At 40.9% G+C, this 20,858-nt stretch overlaps 1 protein-coding gene across 5 annotated transcripts in view; it reads left to right on the top strand.

Annotated features, from left to right (window-relative positions):
- mre11a (MRE11 homolog A, double strand break repair nuclease) overlaps positions 1–20,858 on the top strand; it is a 66,305-nt gene that overhangs the window by 16,770 nt on the left and 28,677 nt on the right. For all 5 annotated transcript variants that reach the window (XM_067986352.1, XM_067986353.1, XM_067986355.1 and 2 more), the window contains exons 6-13: positions 3,169–3,310; positions 5,273–5,387; positions 6,047–6,232; positions 7,358–7,529; positions 9,092–9,172; positions 10,563–10,689; positions 14,633–14,736; positions 19,261–19,434. In XM_067986352.1, the coding sequence (XP_067842453.1) occupies positions 3,169–3,310; positions 5,273–5,387; positions 6,047–6,232; positions 7,358–7,529; positions 9,092–9,172; positions 10,563–10,689; positions 14,633–14,736; positions 19,261–19,434 (1,101 nt within the window). The remainder of the gene's footprint in view (positions 1–3,168; positions 3,311–5,272; positions 5,388–6,046; positions 6,233–7,357; positions 7,530–9,091; positions 9,173–10,562; positions 10,690–14,632; positions 14,737–19,260; positions 19,435–20,858) is intronic.

Genomic DNA, 20,858 nt, shown 5'->3' with positions numbered 1-20,858 from the left:
TCCTGGTTGTTACTGCACCCAGCAATAAATCAAATGATGCCTCATTGAAGCGGATTGTTGACCTTCCTGTCTCCATCTGTTAATTATTTCTTCTAAAATGCTCCCAACTCCTCCAAATACCATCTTTGCATCGGCCCGTTAAATAATCGAGGTGAAATCGCTTCATGCGGATGCGCATCATGCCTGCTCACGTGCATTGGAGACACAAAATTTGGAAGTAAAATGATAATGAGGCATCCCTGTTGCAATCGGACATTCCCAAGTGCCCCACGATGTTTTGTGCCTGCCATCTGATTCCCCTCCCTGCTCAGATCCCACCTCTGTGTTATCGACCCCGATACCTTTCAAACTGTCTCCTGGATTGTGTCTGAGATTTTCCAACTGCCACTACTTCCTTTGAGAACTTTTAATTGATTCTTGAGTCAAAGAGGGTTGTCATCTTCATATCCCAGAAAAGAGTTCCTGGGGCATCCCAGATTTTGAATAACTGACCTCTCTGATTCAAAAATGAAAGGGGGAATTTTAATCCCCACTATCTGATGAGAACAATGCAGGCCAAGGGGTTAAGATGGCGGGGCAGGATTCGCGCATGTTTCCACCCCTTCACCGTTTTAACTAGCCTGAAATCAGGCACAGGAAGGTTGCCAGCCCCAGAGGAGCGCTGGCCTAATTTAAATGGCAAAATTTCATCCCGATGACTCATTGGATGCATGCGCTACTTTAACTAGGGGCATGACTAAGGGCCTCACAGGCTCAAACCCTCCAGCAGAAGCTGATGGCAACCAGGATCCTGACAACAGGAAGCCCAGGTAAGTGTAACTCTTTTAAAGGTTCCTCGTGGACCAGGCTTCTCTTTCCCCCCCACCACCGTATGCAGACTTTCCTGATTGTTTCTCTCCCCCCCCCCCCCCATTCCTTACTTATGTTGCCAAGAACCGTTTCTGTTGGTCCCCAGCGGCGACCTGATCCCTCACAAATTTTGACTCCCGCCCACCGACTGTAACGTCATTCCTAGTGACTTCAGGCGGAGTCATTGTTGGGAAATGCTAATAAGACCCGGGAATTAAAATCTCTTGAGCTTTGTGCTGCGAGGGGTCAGACGGTTTGCTGCCCGCTTCAGCCCCGATTTCCTCCCCAAGTTAATTAATATCAGGGCTTCACGGTCAGTCAAATACAAACTGAACCAATCACAGGATTGTTTAAGTTTTAATTATATTTCTATTAAGCCTGAAATTGACCCAATTTACAATTATGTGTCTGGATAGCATTGGTACAAGATTTCTGACTCTAGCTGGCTGTCATAATTCCATATGTATAACGACTGGGTTTAATAAGACAGCTATCATAATAACATTAGACAAAAATAAACTGGGGCCTTGGCTTTTTACCTGACTTGGATGAAGGAATATAGAGCATTGTATATCTAAGTTTGGAGATGACACTTAAATTAGGACACACAATAAATTGTGTTGATGGGAGCGAGAAGTTACAGAGAGACTTACAAGAGAGTGGGAAAAACTGTGACAAATGAAGTTAGGTGTGTTGAAATATGAAGTTGTCCACTTTGGATCGAAAAAAAAAAATTTAGAATATTTTCTTAATGGTGAGAAAATAGGCGCTATGGAGGTCCACGTACACAAATCACTAACAGCTAGTGCACAGGTACAAAAAGGAATCAAAAATGGAATGATGGCCTTCATCTCAAGGGGGCTGGAATACAAAAGTGAGGAAGTTATGTTTCAGTTTTACAGAGCCTTGGTCAGACTCCATCCAGAGTACTGCATTCAGTTTTGGGCACTGAACCTCAGAAAAGATATATTGGCCTTGGAAGGGGTACAACGCAGATTCACCAGAATGATACCAGGACTTAAAGGGTTAAATTATGCGGCCAGGTCGCATAAACTTGGCTTGTATACCCTTGAGTTCAGAAGGTTGAGGGGTGATCTAATCAAGGTGCTTAAAATGATAAAGGGATTTGATTGGGTAGTTTCGGAGAAACTGTTTCCTCTGGTGGGAGAATCCAGAACAAGGGGACATAATCTTAAAATTAGAGCTACGCCATTCAGGAGTGAAATCAGGAAGCACTTTTTCACATAAAAGGGTAGTGAAAATGTGGAACTCCCCAAAATCTGTGGATGCTGGTTCAATTAAGAAATGATTGACAGATTTTTATTAGGCAAGGGTATCAAGGATATGGAACAAAGGTGGGTAAATGGAGTTGAGGTACAGATCAGCCATGATCTAATTAAATGGTAAAAGAAGCTCGGTGGGCAGAATGGCCTACTCCTGTTCCCATGTCCAGTGTTGTTTGGAAACTCAGAATTTCCTTCAGAGATGCTGGCTGGGCTGTCACGCTGGAATAATATGGGTGGCAGGTACACATTGTGTGATGTAGAAACTCTGGCATGTGGTTCATCCCCTCAGTATTAACTGCCTTAATTGATCTAATGTCTGCACTATGCACTTTAGTGTACAGAGGCCCAGTCACATGGCCAGCAATGTGGAACGGTGCTTAGACTGATCAGGAAACAGGTGTTATGCTGTGCTCCCGATATTACTGCTGTAGTTCCCTGAATTTCTGCCAATGGAAGCCTGAGCTATGGAGTTTTGACTGGAAAAATTATGCATAACTATGATGTTGAAAGGCACTATTCTCCAACGTGAGGGTTTTTTATCATAGAAATGTTTCATGTTCATATTTTGTCAGTGGCAATAATCAATCCTTTTTAAAGTATTTTGCTATATTAAAATAGCAAGTATATTTTTTGTTTTTAATCCATTAATGTTATTGCAGATTTGCTATGGAATATTGTAATTTTGTGCAGTCAGCCACAATATAGGAATATAACTTAGAAGTTTTATTTAAAAAGAATTAGACTTGATGTATTTTGAATGCTCAAAAATGAAGCCGTTTTTAGATTGTCCTGGGTATTTCCTTTAAATGTATTCTTAAATTCTGTCTTTTTAAACTAGTAACGAATAATTATATATAGTAAATGCCATTATTCCATACTTAAATGTAACCCTAACCAGCTTTATCTGGTAGATAAAAGAATCATAGAAATTAAAGCATGAAAGAGGCCACTGGGCTCTTTGCACTTGAGCTGCTGCTAGGAATTTGACTCCATGTATATATTAAATCTTCTCTGTATTTCATTTCTGTTTTAGGCAGATGCACTATGTGCCTTGGATCTGTTGAGCTGTGCTGGATTAATAAACCATTTTGGTCGGTCAATGTCTGTTCAGAAGATTGACATTAGCCCTGTTCTGATCCAGAAAGGAGACACTAAGATAGCGCTCTATGGGTTAGGTGAGGCTCTGAGTTTGGGGAAACAGAAACTATTTACTGAAACTGTAGGTATATAAAAGCACTTTATTATAAATCGCAAGTTTGCTCCTGTCCAGTTAAGGAAGAAGGAAATCACATTTATATAGTTCTTTCACATTCTTGGGAAGTCCCAAATTGCCTCACGATGAGTTACTTTTGAAGTGTAGTTACTTGTTATGTAGTCAAACATGGCAGCCAATTTCTCACAAATAGCAAATGAGATAAGTGACTGGTAAATCTTTTTGGCTGTGTTTGTTTATTGAGAGCTAAATATTAGCTAGGACACCAGGAGAACTCCCCTGGCTCTTCAAGTAGCGCCACAGGATCTTTTATATCTACCTGAGCAGGAAAACTGGGCCTTGGTTTAATGTAACATGTGTCATTCTAAGTGTTTTGAGTATGTACTATATCATCCTGTTTTGAATGTATTTGAGAGTTCATGGGTCTAGCCTGCCGAGTACAAGGCTATGGCCAAACAATTTATTTTTCCAATATTCTCCCTCCTTAAAGCATCACTAAGTCCCCCACCATCAGTATCTTTCACAGTTGACCAGAACTTTTCAATATCATGGCTACCAGAGCAGGGCAGAAGCTAGTTAGAGCGAGGAGTAGCTTACCTCCTGACCCCTCAGAGCCCCTCCACCATTTAAAAGGCTCAAGTCAGTAGTACGATGGCACAATCACCTGGATAGATGCAGCCGCAACAGCCCTTATGAAGCTCGACACCATCCAGAATAGAGCAGTTCACCTAACTGGTGCTCCTGGCTTTGGACTCTATATCAATCCCCTCCATCACCAGTGCCCTGTGGATGTAGTATATACTATCTACAGGATGAACTGCAGCAACTCCAAGGTTTCTTCAAAAGCATTTTCCTCCTCGCGACCTCTACCTTCAAGAGGAACAAAAACAACAATGTTGTGGGAATGCTATCACCTCTAAGTTCCCCTCCAAGTCACACGGCATTGCGATTTGCAGATAAATTGCCATTCTTTCATTGTTGTTAGGCAGGGAATACCAAAATATTGACCCAACAACATTGTTGGAGCACAATTACTGCAAGGATTGAAGCGGCCCAAGGAGAAAGCCCACCACTGCGTTCTTGAGGCATCTAAGAATGGCCCACGTCCTGAGAACAAATAAAAGAATTGTCAGTAGGCTGGATTGTTTCTATTGGAGATGGGGGGGCAGGAAGAGGAACCGTAACTTTTTATTTGAAAAAGGGCATCAAACTTTTCTATTTTCTCTCAAGCTATGAACCACCTGTAGTCGAGAGGTCCTTCTGGCCTTAGGACCCCAGATGACTTTCCCTCTTCCCATAAGCAGATAACTTGCTATTGTGAGCTACTTTGCTTTACCAGCATGACCGAGATTGAAAACTTGGTGTGAGGGATCAAAAACATACTCCCCAATAACTGTGGACTCAGCATGGTGGCTAATCTTTTCTGAAATATTCTCTGCCATTGCTGAAAATGTAATAACTGACAACTTTTAGGTTAACATCTTGAGATTGAAGAATGCTATTCCCAGTTTGTTTTTCCAGTTGAGCTGCTCACTCATCGCCTGTGGTTCATGTCAGCTGAGTGTTGGTTGATGTGAGTGAATTGTATTATATTTAAGGCAAGGTTGAATTGGAAACTACAGAATGGCATTCTAGTCTATGGTATGAGTTATGAATTGAGTCTATAATATCAAAATTTAGCAAAATCCGAGATTTAAAAAAAATTACAGGAAAAAAAGCTAATACAAAATATTGGAGCCGCTGTGCTCCTGAGACTCATCTGTTTAACTGCTGCTGATTAGTGCAATATTTTAGTTGAGTACAAGTAATGAAAGTCTTGTTCAAGGTTTTAGGCACCGTCTTTTAATAATAGCCCCCACTTAATTGAATTTGAAATCCTGTTGGCACTTTGGTAAATTGCTGTGTGTGTTCTAATAATTCGTAGGAGCCATTCCAGATGAACGTCTTTACCGGATGTTTGTAAATAAACAAGTTACTATGCTTAGGCCAAAGGAAGAGGAAGACAGCTGGTTTAACATATTTGTCATTCATCAAAACCGGTAAGAAACCAACTAATTAATGATCTGACAGAAAATAACATTGAAATCCCATTTAGTACTCTCATTGAGTTTTTCAGCAAAACGAATTTCACCCTTTAAGTTCTTTGACTATCTGTACTAATTTACAAAGTATTGCGCAATAGTTTAGCTATTTCTTTGGGCCATTCTGTTCATCAGTGTGTACTCTTAGAAGTTTACGTAGGTGACTTGTTACGGGGGAGGGGTGAAGTTAATAACTAGAATCCCAAATGTTATGAAAGACAAGGCAAGAAAAGCTAATTTACAGGTCCTGCCTTTATTACTGTTCTGTTGTGATGGGATTTGCAACTTGAAGATTACTAAATTGTTAAAAATACTATGAGAACTGTCTTCAAGATTAAATTCATAATGAAACTTGCAGTAAATGAATTCTGCCACGACTTCTATTAGAAATCCAATGGCTAAAAGAACTAATAAGGCAGTCATCTCTTATTCAACCAGAAGCAAATTTAAAGTTGCAGAAGTGTTTTACTTTTGTGTCAATAACTGTCACCAATGGTTCTAAAGAAATAACAGTTTTAAGTTTTAGAGATGGAAATAATATTGTGCTTTAAAATATCTTTATAACTGAATCTGATGTTCTAGTTAAGCATTTATACAGTTTATCCTTTCTCAAACAGGAGCAAACACGGAGCTACCAATTACATTCCTGAGCAGTTTTTAGATGATTTCCTGGACCTTGTCATTTGGGGCCACGAACATGAGTGTAAAATAGCTCCCACAAGAAATGAACAGCAGCTCTTCTACGTTTCACAGCCTGGCAGCTCTGTTGTCACTTCTCTTTCTCCAGGAGAAGCTGTAAAAAAGTATGTGCATTTTTCTTACTATACCTTTTCTAGCACAGATGAAGTTAGTTAAGAGGCGTCTCCTACTGTTTAACAATACATTTTAAAAAATTTGATCTGGGAAATCTGTGTTTTTTGCCCATCCCTAACGAGGAGTTGCAGATTGCCTTATTGAGCCACTACAGTACTTGTACTGATGGTAGTCCCACAATGGTGTTAAGTAGGGAATTCCAGGATATTGACCCAGCTACCTTGAAGGAATGGCGATATGTCCATGTAAGGATGGTATGTGACTTGAGAATTTGGAGATGATGTTCTTATGACCTGATTAATTCCTGTCCTACTAACTTGTACTTTGAGTTGAGATTTTACTGTTTTAGGTTTGGCTAAGGTAGAAGCTTCTTGACACTTTCTGATATGTAGCAAAACAGACAAATTGACTTACTTATCCAAACAAGTAAAATATACTGGGCCACTTACAGTGCAAAGTAGTCCTCTCAACTTAGTAAATCATGTTTAAAAAACTGTTTGTGAGAGATATGGCAGATACACTTTGATCCATTGAATACGCTATTTATTCAGTGGGTGGATGAAACAAAATCAAACTGGAGCAACAAGGTCGCAGTCTAGCATACTGCTTGTGTGACACCTGACCATAGTATCACTGGCTAGGGAGAGAAAAAAAAGAATCACCCATGGTTTCTATTCCTCATCACTTTTCCAGAGAAGCCGTGTTACATTGTTGGGTCTGTCCATTGGTTGCAATATTTATCTTGGATACCACAAAGTTTTCCACCTTGGACACCTGATTGCTATCCAGAACTAAAAAGGATGCTGAATTTGCACCCCTAGCAGAGTTTCATGCACCAGGAGTATATAACAGTAATTTGGACATAGGAGGTCAGCGGGCCAATCCTGCCAGACACATTGACTTCTGTGCCTGATTACCAATATGCTCTCCAGCAGCATGGATTTGTAAAATTCACTCTAATATCTGTACCAAACTTCACCAAAGTCTGACTTAATTGTGCAGATTTCAGGTGATTTTGACATGGAATAACCTATGGATATCATTATCGTCATTAGTATTTATGAATTGTTTACCATTGATTAATATTTATGAAGTTTTTTTGCTCTTGATTATAGACATATTGGGTTGCTGCGAGTCAAAGGAAAGAAAATGAACCTGCAGAAGATTCCTTTGAAAACAATTCGGCAGTTCTTTATTGAGGACGTTGTTCTTGCTGAACACTTGGATATATTTAACCCAGATCACCCCAAAGTCACACAGAAAATAGAGGCTTTCTGTATAGAGAAGGTAAGCCAATAGAATATACAGTAAGTCACTTCCTGATCTCAGCCGTAATCCAGTGGATGATAAGCTTATGCCAAGAAATTCTCTACTGAGAGAGAAAAGTGGAGAGTCCATTGGACTGCTGTTTCAGAACAGTTTTAGCAAAGGCCTCAGAGCTGGTTTCCTGTCTATCTTGGAAATGTATGGTGTCTGCAATCAGGAGACAGAGAAAAAATTGTTAAAGTACAACAGGGAGCTGTATTAACATGTGAATTCTCTAATCCAGATCATGGAGTAGATCCGTTGGATTGATTACATTTCTATTTACAGTACTCCTTAGAGTGATTCAATTGTTATCAAATGTTTTCAAGTTGGGATCTGCCAAAAATGTCTCATAGCCACTAGTTCCCCTCTAGCTAAGGTTACTTGTACTGATGAGTCTTTTTTCCCTCTTCTCTCTCTCTATCCTTTTACTCGCATCAGTCACGTACGTCATCTCAGAAGCTCTAAACATAAGTTGTATGCAGTGAGAGTGGGTTGCTTGCTTTGTGGTTGATTTGAAGCCATTGTGCTCTTAATGTTAGCTCTGTCAAGAGAAAAAACAGTTGATTGTCAAAGTCTCTGGGAACTGTATTAGTAAGGGGAGGAAACAAACCAATCCAACAAGCTCTATTAATTTCATCATGAAAAGAAAGAAACAAGGAGAAAGGGCAAACAATTTTCCAGGGACATAGCAAACCTTAGGGCAGTTTCATTTCAGCAATATGAGTTCACTTGGAGGACCAGCAGCTTCCTCTGCTCAGGAGATGATGTAAAGTACAATTGGATGGGTCTGATTTTTTTACTTACCCATTCAGTTACCTCCTGTCACGCCAAGATCCCTCTTTGTCCCTTTGGGATAACCAGATAAGGGCAGCATGACATATTTTCCTAACTGAAACCAAACACATTATGGAGGCATGTGTAGTAGTGATGCACAAAAAAACCACATTGGGACTAGTACAGGCCACAACTGTTTAGCTTCCAGGAGGGGAAAATGCTACAACAGCATAGCAGCGACCTGCACTCCGGAGGTTAGTCTGTGCCAACACTGAGAATGACATCAGATTTCTCATCACTCTCAATGGAAGTAGCAGCTAGAACCCCTCGCTACATTCCACGTACATAGACCTTGCACTCCTCCTTCCGCTCCCCCCCCCCCCCCCCCCACAAAATCTCTCCAAGGGTGATGCTCCTGCAGTTTGAGACCACTGCAGTAATACATTCAGAATGTAAACTGATTGCTATATAACTTACTGATATCAACTTGCTTGTGCTTTGGGGCATTTAAGTATCTTCAGAACGTGTGTACTTTTATTACAGCATCTAATTTAATATGTATTCTTGGGTGTATGCTTTATTTTTTGAAAATTTTATAATATACTTAACTGGAATGTACTGTAAGTATTTGCAGAATAAGCTGAATATACAGCGCAAATTAAAATTGAGACAGTGGCAAATGGTTATGGACTTCTCTAAATCTGAATCTTTTAGGTTGGCATAATAGTTCTTGATCACTTCATTTGTCTGTTGTATTCATCTTGTAGGTAGAAGGAATGTTGGATGTCGCTGAAAGAGAACGTATTGGAAATCCACGCCAACCAGAAAAGCCTCTAATAAGACTAAGAGTTAGTGCTGTTTTATTGGCTTAGTCTTTTTAAAATGCAGATTAAAATTGGCTGAAAGTAGAGTTAATTTTGAAGAACTGAGATGCGAAAGGATTGAGTAAAATATCAAGAGGAATAGATATCTTTTGAGTTGTATAACAGTATTTGTACAATTTGTTCACTGTTCTCGTCTAAAATACGATGCAGTGCTCAAGGCTGCTGAGCGGGACAAGGGCCTGGGAGTTATAGTGCATGAGTCATTGAAGGTTGATAATTAGTGCTGTGATGGGTTTTGTGAAAGTGAATGGAAAAGAAAAATCAGGCATGGTATAAAACGAGCTGCCGATTTGCTATCGCCAAGTTTGCATTACCCCCAGGACCAATTTCATCCCCACTATTTTTGTGTAAGAGCTTGATCAGTCCACATCTCGAATACAGTTTTGATCTCCTATGGGGGATATAGAGGTGCTAGTAGAGTTCAGAGGAGGGCCACTAGTTCAAGGGCACTCAGTTACCAGGACAAGAGAGCTAGGGCTTTTATCTTGAGGGAAAAACATAAACTTCAAGGAGATTTGTTTGAGATCTTTAAAATAATGAAAGGATTAGACTCAGTCCACGTGTGTAGGCTATTTGAGCTAGATAGGTTAAGGAGGACCAGGGAACATAAGTATAAGTTATGAAAGCACAGAACTAGATTAGATACTAGGAGGTTCTTTGCTTCGCAGAGAGTTGTTGATCTTTGGAATACGTTGCCGAAACGTGGGTTGGAGAAGAATGTGCCAGTTTTTCCTAGATTAGCTGAAGGTTTTTTTTCTCTGATAGCTGCGTGGTTAGAGGGGAATAGTGGTGATGGTGTACAGAAGTTACAGCATGTCAGGATGGGACAGGGTTGATGGATTGCTGGTCTTTTTTTAATGTATGTGCAATAAGAATATTAATAAAAGTGAATAAGGCTTGCACCACTTGCAAATGGAGTGTGTTATTTGAAATGCAATTGTAGATGAGCCACTGCTGAAATCAAATTTTATGTCAATTTTAGGAATTGTAACAAATTGAATTGTGTTGCATTTGACTTATTGGAGTTCGTCAGAAAATTTGATTTGGTAATTTTAGAGATCTCTGCATTTGATTCTTGTGTACAGAATGTTCACTGCTTTTTATAGTATTAGCTCAATATAGTTGACGAACATAGTATTAGCAGGGCTGCCAAATGCAGCACCCAATTGCTAGTTTATTATAAGCAACTGTATACTTTGAATTGTAAGCAAACCAATTTATTGGTGATTCTAAACATTTGAGTGTTTGGATATGCCAAGTACTGGCTTTGTTTAAAAATGGTCTAAGCAATTCATCACAAACTGAAATATAAGTTGCATTGAGTTTTGCAATTCCTTTCCTTGATGTGGTTTAGGTGGATTACAGTGGCGGATTTGAACCTTTCAATACCCTTCGATTCAGCCAGAAGTTTGTAGAACGAGTAGCCAACCCCAAGGATGTCATTCACTTCTTCCGGCATAGAGAACAAAAAGACAGAAAAGGTAGTGTTTGTACAGTATGATCCTGTTTACTGAATGAACAATCAATCTGAAAAGTTGTATTCGAGAAGGTAACCATAGGCAAATGCATTCTATCCGTTAATTACCCAAAGGCCATCTCTATGGATTTATTTGAGGGGAGATCTTTAAATATTCATACTCACTGGGCTCCTCCATTTGTTGTTACTGGAGTATCGCAAGTCACGGGGATCCCTTGGAGCACTTCTACTTCTATAGCTGATTTTTTTTTTAATTATTCATTTTCTGGATGTGGGCATCGCTGGCAATGCCAGCATTTATTGGCCATGTGTAGTTGCCCTTGAGAAGGTGGTGGTGAGCCTTCTTGAACCGCTGCAGACCATGTGGTGAAGGTATTCCCATAATTATGTTATGTAGGGACTTTCAGGACTTTGACCCTGCAACAATAAAGGAACAGCGATATATGTCCAAGTTGAAGTGGTATGTGATTTGGAGGTGGTGATGTTCCCATACGCCTGCTGCCCTTGTCCTTCTAGGTGGTGGAGGTCACAGGTTTGGTGGCTGCTGCCAAGGAAGCCTTGGTGCTTTGCTGCCGTGCATGCTATAGATTGTACACATTGCAGCCATGGTACGCCGGTGGTGGAGAGAGTGGATGTTTAAACTGGTGCATGGAGTACCGATCAAGTGCACTGCTTTGTCACTTTTACGGGTCTTTGTTCCAGTTTTTTTTTTACTGAATTCAATTTCTTAAACTGCAATGCTGGGATTTGAACTTTCAGGCCTCTGGATTACAGTCCAGTAACATAACTACTATGTCACCATGCCGATAGTAGGGTTAGTCTCTTAAGAGCATCTTCCATTATCCATTCCTTTTATAAGCAAGGGTGCATGTCCACCACCCAGGCTCTAATGGCCTTTTGTAATCAACAGAGTAAAATTGATTTTTGTAATATTTTTCTACTTTTAATAATCCACTTGCATTTTTAGACATTTCCTTGAAGTCAGAAATTGGAAAAAATGGTTAGATAGTCTGCACAGCAGCATTTGAAAGAGGAATGCTGCGGTCCATACTGGCAGTATTAACAATAGCACTCTGCTGTATTTACATTACCACTTCAGTAACTAACTATGTCCGGCAGCTGGTCCTTAAGTGAAACCTACTGGTTTCCGTCTAGCAACCCAATGATAATTTAAAAGTCCTGGAGCTTTTATAAAGTTTTGTGTAATTAAACATAGTTTACATTACAAGTTTAAGGCTTCGAGAGTAGCATGAATTCCTGCTTCACTAGCTTAGCTACTCTCACTGCTTCGAAATGCACAATCCATATTTCCATGAATGATCATTTCTACTCTAGATAAGTTTAATTGGTGGATTTAATTTTAATAATGGAAAAGACTAGTCTGTTTTACAGTCAGTGCAATTGTCTACAATACTGTTCAGTGTTGCCACTTGGGCACTGTTTTAAGCCAAACGAACCAGGCGGCCAGAATTTGCTGTAGCAAGGTATCTATCCGCGTCTGCCGTTAGTTAGACTTGCCCCTGCATCTTTCAGCTCAAAAGATCAGCCCACAAAGTTACTGAAAGTGTGAGCTGAGAACGGCGCAGCAAGGGAAACAGGGCATCTGGGACCTGAGTGAACAGGGCAATCAACACTGTATCTTCTTAAACCATGAGATTTAAGAAGTGAGCAATAAACACAGGGACGAGTGAGAAAGAAGGTGAATTCAATGTCAACTCAGGTACAGAAAGAAAAATTAGAGAGAGAAAGAAAGATTGGACTAAGAGTGAGAAAAAAGAGACAGAATGGAAAAGTAAGAAAAAATAATTTAACATTGAATAGTTTAGATTTTTAATTCCCCCCCCCCCCCCCCCGAAAATTCAAAACCTGCGGCTTGAGACTTCACACTTGTAATAGTTAATTTTAGGCGCTAGAGAGGTTGATTGGCAATCATTAACACTTATCATGTTGTTAAAAGGGTAATGACCAAGAATTAACTTTCTGTGGTGAGTTTAATGGTCAAATACAGCAAGTTCCTTTTTAAAACAAAAACAGAGAGGCTAAGGGCGAGATGCCATCTTGGTGAATCTAATGGAGGAGCAGTGCAACTTAGACAACAACTTTTGGATATTCACCTTAACCGCGCACCTGCTCCTCGCCTGAGGTCGCTGTACCATTTACCCATAAGTAACAGCAAACGCCATTAGCCTTGCTGTTATTTTGACAGCAAATTCTGGCCCATAGTTTGAAAAACTGCACTATTTACAAGGAGGAGCAGAGAAATAGGGTCTTGAGGGAAGTGGCAGTAGGGATTGTGGATGCTTTGGTAATTTCCAAAATTCTCTGGACTCGGCAAAGGTCCCGGCAGATTGGAAAACTGCCAATGTAACACCCTTATTTAAAAAGGGTAGTAGGCAGAAGGCTGGAAATTATAGACCAGTTAGCTTAACATCTGTGGTGGGTAAAATTTTGGAGTCTATTATTAAGGAGACAGTAGCAGAACATTTGGATAAACATAATTTAATAGGACAAAGTCAGCATGGCTTTACAAAGGGGAAGTCATGTCTGACAAATTTGCTTGAGTTCTTTGAGGATATAACGTACAGGGTGGATAAAGGGGAACCAGTGGACGTAGTGTATTTGGACTTCCAGAAGGCATTCGACAAGGTGCCACATAAAAGATTATTGCTCAAGATAAAGAATCACTGGATTGGGGGTAATATTCTGGCATGGGTGGAGGATTGGTTATCTAACAGGAAGCAGAGAGTTGGGATAAATGGTACATTCTCGGACTGGCAACCTGTAGCCAGTGGTGTTCCGCAGGGGTCGGTGCTAGGTCCCCAACTCTTTACAATCTATATTAATGATTTGGAGGAGGGGACCGAGTGTAACATATCAAAGTTTGCAGATGATACAAAGATGGGAGGGGAAGTAGAGAGTGAGGAGGACATAAAAAACCTACAAGGGGATATAGACAGGCTGCGTGAGTGGGCGGAGATTTGGTAGATGCAATACAATATTGGAAAATGTGAGGTTATGCACTTTGGCAGGAAAAATCGGAGAGCAAGTTATTATCTTAATGGCGAGCAACTGGAAAGTACTGCAGTACAAAGGGATCTGGGGGTCCTAGTGCAAGAAAATCATAAAGTTAGTTTGCAGGTGCAGCAGGTGATCAAGAAGGCCAACGGAATGTTGGCTTTTATTGCGAGGGGGATAGAATATAAAAACAGGGAGGTATTGCTGCAGTTATATAAGGTATTGGTGAGACCGCACCTGGAATACTGCATACGGTTTTGGTGTCCATACGAAAAGACATACTTGCTCTCGAGGCAGTACAAAGAAGGTTCACTCGGTTAATCCCGGGGATGAGGGGGCGGACATATGAGGAGAGGTTGAGTAGATTGGGACTCTACTCATTGGAGTTCAGAAGAATGAGAGGCGATCTTATTGAAACAACATATAAGATTGTGAAGGGGCTTGATCGGGTGGATGCGGTAAGGATGTTCCCAAGGATGGGTGAAACTAGAACTAGGGGGCATAATCTTAGAATAAGGGGCTGCTCTTTCAAAACTGAGATGAGGAGAAACTTCTTCACTCAGAGGGTGGTAGGTCTGTGGAATTTGCTGCCCCAGGAAGCTGTGGAAGTTACATCATTAAATAAATTTAAAACCGAAATAGACAGTTTCCTAGAAGTAAAGGGAATTAGGGGTTACGGGGAGCGGGCAGGAAATTGGACATGAATTTAGATTTGAGGTTAGGATCAGATCAGCCATGATCTTATTGAATGGCGGAGTAGGCTCGAGGGGCCGATTGGCCTACTCCTGCTCCTATTTCTTATGTTCTAATATTTTTTTCTCTCAAATATAATGTAATATTCATCTGAATGTGGTCAGCATTTAAAGAATGTAGAAGATTGTGCTGAAAGTTGGTGATTGACAACTTATTTTTCATGTTTGATTTTGCTATAGATGATGTACAGATTAATTTTGGAAAATTTGCAAATAGATCTTCAGAAGGAACGACCTTAAGAGTGGAGGATCTAGTTAAACAGTATTTTGAGACTGCGGAGAAAGTAAGTTAATGCCACTTTGACAGTCTGGACCAATTGTAAATGCTGCTTTACAGCAAAGGTTGCTCTTTATTAAAAAAACATGAGGTTTGAAAAGATAAATTGTTGAATTACATGAAATCAGTCTCTCAACATTCAGTGTCTGCTAAATCTGTCAAATAATACATTCACAATATCGGTCTGGTTAGAAAGCACTTAATACAATTATTGTTGTTAACTCTACTCAATATCCTGTGGCATCTTAATGTAAAATTCCCATTTTGTGCTAAATTGTCTTTTGAACTTAATGGCAGGGAAAGTGCTTTAGTTCACTCATCTATTTTTTTAAAAAAAGGAATAAGAGCAAATTCTGATATTCTGTGTGAAAGGAGTAAGAATAAACTAAACACTAGTACTACAGCCAGTTTTCCATTAAATTATTTATAAAATTGTTGTATTTTTGATGGAAAAAGTTTGGAACAAAGGATTCAAACATTTGATTGCTGTTACATAGTTGCAGAATAAAGACAATAGGAACAGGTGTAGGCCATTCAGCCCCTTGAGTCTGTTCCACTAGTCAATGACATCATTGCGGATCTGCATCTTAATTCCATTTACCCGTCTTGGCTCCATATCCCTTAATTCCTTTGACTGATAAAAAAAAGATTTTATAGTTATTCTACATTTTTTTGTGTTAGTATTAGTGCTCGTTGAAGTGGAGGATTTTGATGCTAGGAAACAGAAGATATCTGAATGGGGGTCATTATATTGGGTGTGGCTACATGAGAATAGGAAGTAAATTTAATACAGATTCAATTATTTGCTGTTTTAATAGGACATTTTATTTTAAAACTTATACAGTTTGGATAAGCAGTATAATATATCAAATGTACCCAGGAATTTGACTGAGCTGAGGCAAGGTTGTATGTTTTTATTATTTTGTTAAGTGGGCTGGGTTTTCTTTGCCTGTTTTGAGGTGGTAATTTAAGGGAAATCAGGCATTGAGGCATTCCACCACATTCTCGCTCCAAAAAATGGCCGCCATTATTTTCCTCCTGGGAACCTGCCAATCACCTGAGCTGCTTGCCCTAGGACTGCCCCACTACAGGTGGGCATGGTCATTGTATCCTTGACATTTTGCTCAGTTATCATCTCTACGCTCCCCTAAGGAAACAAGGCCACTACATGAATGGCGTTAAGACCAGAACAGTACAGATGAATGGAGGCCAAATTTGGCGCCTCATCTCATTTACAGCTCTTGGGCACAGGCAGGACAGAGATTTTCAGACTTGTTAATTGCTACAGAACTGAACAGTTTTCCTGCAATTTAAAGTGAGAACAAAAAAAATTCTATAGGGAAGTAATAGATTTCTCTATAGGGATAACTCCATTTCTTTGTTTTGAAGATGAAGATGATGAGTATATAGGAGAGGAAATGAGATTGAGGGTATACCGACTGTCAATCTTGCCTAGATTTTTCAGCCCATCAACATAATAGAAGGCTGTACTACCCCTGCAAGCAATTGGGGAATTATGTTGGATGATAGGCAAAGACTTGTAGTCCACATTGCAAGAGCACAACATTATTATTGTCTTTAAAAGTGACTACAGTATTGAATTTTTTTTTGCGATTTGTTTCCTACCAGTCAGCTTCTCGTGACAATTTAGTCAGATAGCAGTGCACCACTGCATAAAGGTGGTCACTAATGCTATTTTCAGGTGAGCTTCTTGATTTCTAAATTTCTCTCTGGAACCTTCAAAACAAAAAGATCCAATTTTACAAACTAACTGGGTTCCCACACGTGCAGGGTGCCATTGAAAGCCCCCCACAACAACCCCCTCAGCTTTGTTAATCGCAAGGGCTTTTAAATCATTAAACATCCAGCTAGTGTGTGATGCAAAATCCTTGGATATTACATATCAGTGCACACCACCCAGTGAGCTGTTGTGATTCTTTCATTCTTCTCCAGCCCACCATACAAGCCTTGATGATGCTAGACGATATATTGGAGTGGTTGGTGACCAGAGATATTCCCCACAGTCATGTCCCCCTTGGCATGCAGATGCTCTATAGCCAACAAATGTAATGAGGCCCATGGAGCAACTTGAATTGTAATCGAGCAGTCCATTGAAATATTGAAGTCTCATTTCAGGTGCCTTGACAAACCTGGTGGTGTCCTGCAATACAGCCTGGCAAGAGTCTCTCAGATTATTGCAGTATGTTGCATGCTGCATAACTTTGCTTTGCTCAGAGGTTTACTCTTTCCAGAAGTAGAGGAAGAGCAAAATGGTCACTTACCCTCCATCACCAGACCCATGAGCTGGTTGCACAGGAGGAAGAAGAGGTACCTAAAGATAACGCTGTGCTTCCAGCCTAAGAATGGAGGCAGAAACTCGTATCCAATTGTTTTCAATAAATATAACAAAATAAATAAAGTAACTTTTCCCTTCAGTAGACCCCTTGCATTTCATCAGTATTATCACCATTTTCCAATGATGGTGAGCCGTCCAATTCATGACACAGTTCCAACCTCAAACCATTAAGTAACATGCCACCAAGAAAATAAAAACTCATTGTTCCAAAGAAATTTTCATTTTACTTCAAAATTAATATGAACTCTAACTACGACTACTTCTTACCACTTCTGCCTGCTATCTTGCTAAGTTGACCACCTAATCGTTTACTCCTTCCCTGAGAGACAAGATGTTGAGAAGGTGGGGATGGGACATTTCTCTTGGAGCCATTGAGGACTGGGGTAACACACATATCAGTGATGCTGATGCTTATGAAGGATCTACTTCCAGCTCCTTTTGTCCTGCGATTGAAAGGGATGCTAGGCCCTTTCTAGGCCCTATAGTCTTTCTGTAATTCCGAGTGCCAGAGACATGTTGCCACGTTGGTGCCGAGCATGGTTGGGAGCTGACCAAATAATCAGTTATGTTCTGGAATCCCTGTGAAATGATGCTGTTATGGTTGTGTCCCAAGTCATCTATTGAAGGAGTAGTAACTTGAACATTTGGAACTTCTTCCTTACTCCTTGTTGCTACAGATATCTCTTGGACTGCCACACTCTCCAGAGTTTTCTACATGACCTGGCATAGTTCCTGCATAGTGTTACAGATTTGGATAATCCAGCTAGCATGTGCCTTCAACTTATCCACCATCTCCACTATGTCACTATATGCATGGAAACTGACCCCACTTCCTGCACTTGAGATAGATACTCCTTTATCATGGTTCTTTTGAAAACTGGGTCCCTGAGATCTGAGTCCCTTGGCTCCTTAGCTGAAGGCAGTCATTTCTTGACTCTCCATGTGGTTTGCTCTCCCTGTTGCACTCCCAGTTCCTCCTGCTCCCTAGTGCTCGGCTTCATCTAGTGATATTCCCTCTGACTTGTTAACTATATCCCCTCAGGTGGGTGTATCTGGGCTGGTATTGGAATATATAACAGTGTTTGAGGCTGGGACAGGAATTATATGTCATACTTCTCTTTTGTACGTCCATCATCTTGATCGAGAGTCCCCTTGTCGGGTAAAGAAAGGAAATTACTTATTAGAAGGGTCAGCTCTCACATGTCACTTTGATGATGTTGCAGCTCAATAATAGATCAGCTATAAACTTTGAATGTCTGGAGATTGCAGCAGCCCACCATACCAAACCTTTTGGCAGCTACTTCCCCATCTCCCAATGCCTCTCCTTTTGTCTTCCTAATGGTTGCAGTGCTACCTCCCCGTGTGCACTTAATATTCTGATGGTGGCTATGTCTGTTTCTGTGTATGTTCTATGGCGCTGGTTATAGTTAACCTTTCCCACACTGAGACAGGAATCTGATTTGCAACTACATATGCTTTGTCCCAGACGTCTGCATGATGATATTGCTTTCAGGTGCCGATTAACTTTAATCGCCCCATCTACACTGAGGGTATGGTGGGTATGAAGTTGAGTCATGTCTATCAGTCTTACAAAATGTACATGAGAACTTGTGCCTTCACTTACATTGGCTAACCTTGTGAGGTCATAAAACCTCCTTCAGGCATTGTGTGGCTGTATGTGGAGGTGAGGATAGCACTGACTGCCTCAGCCACCTCCCTTCATAGTGCCTGCATTACACTCTAGTCCCTAGGAGACGGGCCATCCTTGATCTTATTTCTTTGAGTAAAAAGTGCACTGATGCATCAGAAAACCTGGTGATTAACTATTTGAAGCTGTTCTCCTTCAATCATTCTTCAGCTTTTCAATTCCTGTAATGTGGTTCCAGAATTTCATAAAGCGTGTGCCTCCTTAAGCAGTATTCAAAATGGTGCAGCGCCACAATATTTCCCTCTGTCCCAGCTGTATTCTATTAGTGGTGATACCGCTCCAAACTGGTCCTGCATAAATATTTTGTTCCCTTCAAGAAAAAGCAGTGGGTTTACGGCAGAGGTGGGTGAGCTGAAGTCCCACCTTATCCTGTCACGTTTCCGGCAGGTTAATGGGAATCCAGCCCTGTGTTTCTTTATAAAATACATCAAGATTGAATGACCTCATCAGTTGCTTTTTCTCTATAGAGTGTCCGGTTGTCACTGTTGACTGAAAGGGGGATGGGGGAAGCTGTGCAAGAGTTTGTTGACAAAGAAGAAAAAGATGCTATTGATGAGCTGGTGAAATTTCAATTGGAAAAGACACAGCGGTTTTTGAAAGAGCGGCACATTGATGCCACAGAGGACAAGATTGACGAAGAGGTAAGTAAATTTAATAGTTTACAACAAATATCTGCACCATGAAATACTGGCTTTCAGGAAAACATTGTATTTATTAATTAAACAACATGCATTTATACAGCACCTTTAACTTGGAAAATTATCCCAAGGCACCTCACAGAGATGTAATCAAAATAAATGAATGCTGAGCCATAGGAGATATTAGCAGGGGTCAGCAAAAGCTTGGTCAAAGAGATGGGTTTTAAGCAGGGTCTTAATGGAGGGTAGCGAATGTTAAGAGGCTTGAGGGGTTTAGGAAGAGAATTCCAGCGCGTGGAGCCTCGGCAGCTGAAGGCATGGCTGCTAATGGTGGGGTGAAGGGAGGAGGGCTGGGGATGCACACAAAGCGAGAGGAAAGGTGAGTTCGGAGGGTATTGTTATAGGACTGGAGGAGGTTAGAGAGCTGAGAAGGGAAGGGTGAGATCGTGAACTGATGTAGACATGAGGATGATAATTTTGAGATGTTGGTAGACCAAAAGCCAATGTAGATCAGTGAGGAAAGGGGTGATGGGTGTGTGGGACTTGTTGCGGCATAGGATATGGGTAGCAGAGTTTTGAATGAGCTAAAGTTTATAGATGGTGAACAATGGAAGGCTGGCCAGGAGAGAATTGGAATAATGAAGTCTGGAATTGACAACGGCATGTGTGTATCTACATGCTGGCCCTTGACGACATCATCCGCAGACATGGGGTCAGCTTCCACTTGCACACTAAAGACATCCAGCTCTACCTGTCCATCACCTCTCTGAACTCCTCAACTCCCTGTGGTGTTGTCAGACTGCTTGTACAACATCCAGTCTTGGATGAGCCGCAACTCCTCCAGCTAAACAATGAAAAGACCCAAGCCATCATCTTTGGCCCCACCACAAACTCTACCCTTGCCACTGATTCCAGCCCCTCTCAAGCCATGGTCTCGGCCAGAAACAGACTGTTTGCAAAGGTGACATTCTATTCGATTGAAGGTTTCAGCAGCAGATGGAGGTGGAACTGGGTGATCTTTGTGTTGGAGGATATGGGATCAGCAGCTCAGCTTGGAATCGAATAGAATGTCACGCTTGCAAACAGTCTGTTTCTGCCTGAGACCATGGCTTGAGAGGGGTTGGAATCAGTGACAAGGGTATAGAGTTTGTGGTGGGGCCAAAGACGATGGCTCAGGTTCAGACCTTAGGGCAGGAAAGCCTTAGGGAGATTTAGCTTGGTGAGGAAGGCAACGGAGGCAACTAAATGAATGGTCTCTACCTTTGTGACAAAGAAGACCTTAAGCTCATTGCACTTATTGGAAGTGAGGAGGCAGGGGAGAGGAGTTTAAGGAGGCAGTTCATAGTGCAGAAAAGAAGCTGGGGTCACCTTTGTTCTCTAGGATGTTCCTAGCGAAGTGAGCAGTTTTGGCAAGAGGAGAATGAGGA

This window comes from Heptranchias perlo, chromosome 6, assembly GCF_035084215.1.
Source record: "Heptranchias perlo isolate sHepPer1 chromosome 6, sHepPer1.hap1, whole genome shotgun sequence".
NCBI lineage: Eukaryota > Metazoa > Chordata > Chondrichthyes > Hexanchiformes > Hexanchidae > Heptranchias > Heptranchias perlo.
The sequence above is the reverse complement of the archived record's forward strand: the minus strand, read 5'-3'. Positions and strand labels throughout refer to the sequence as shown.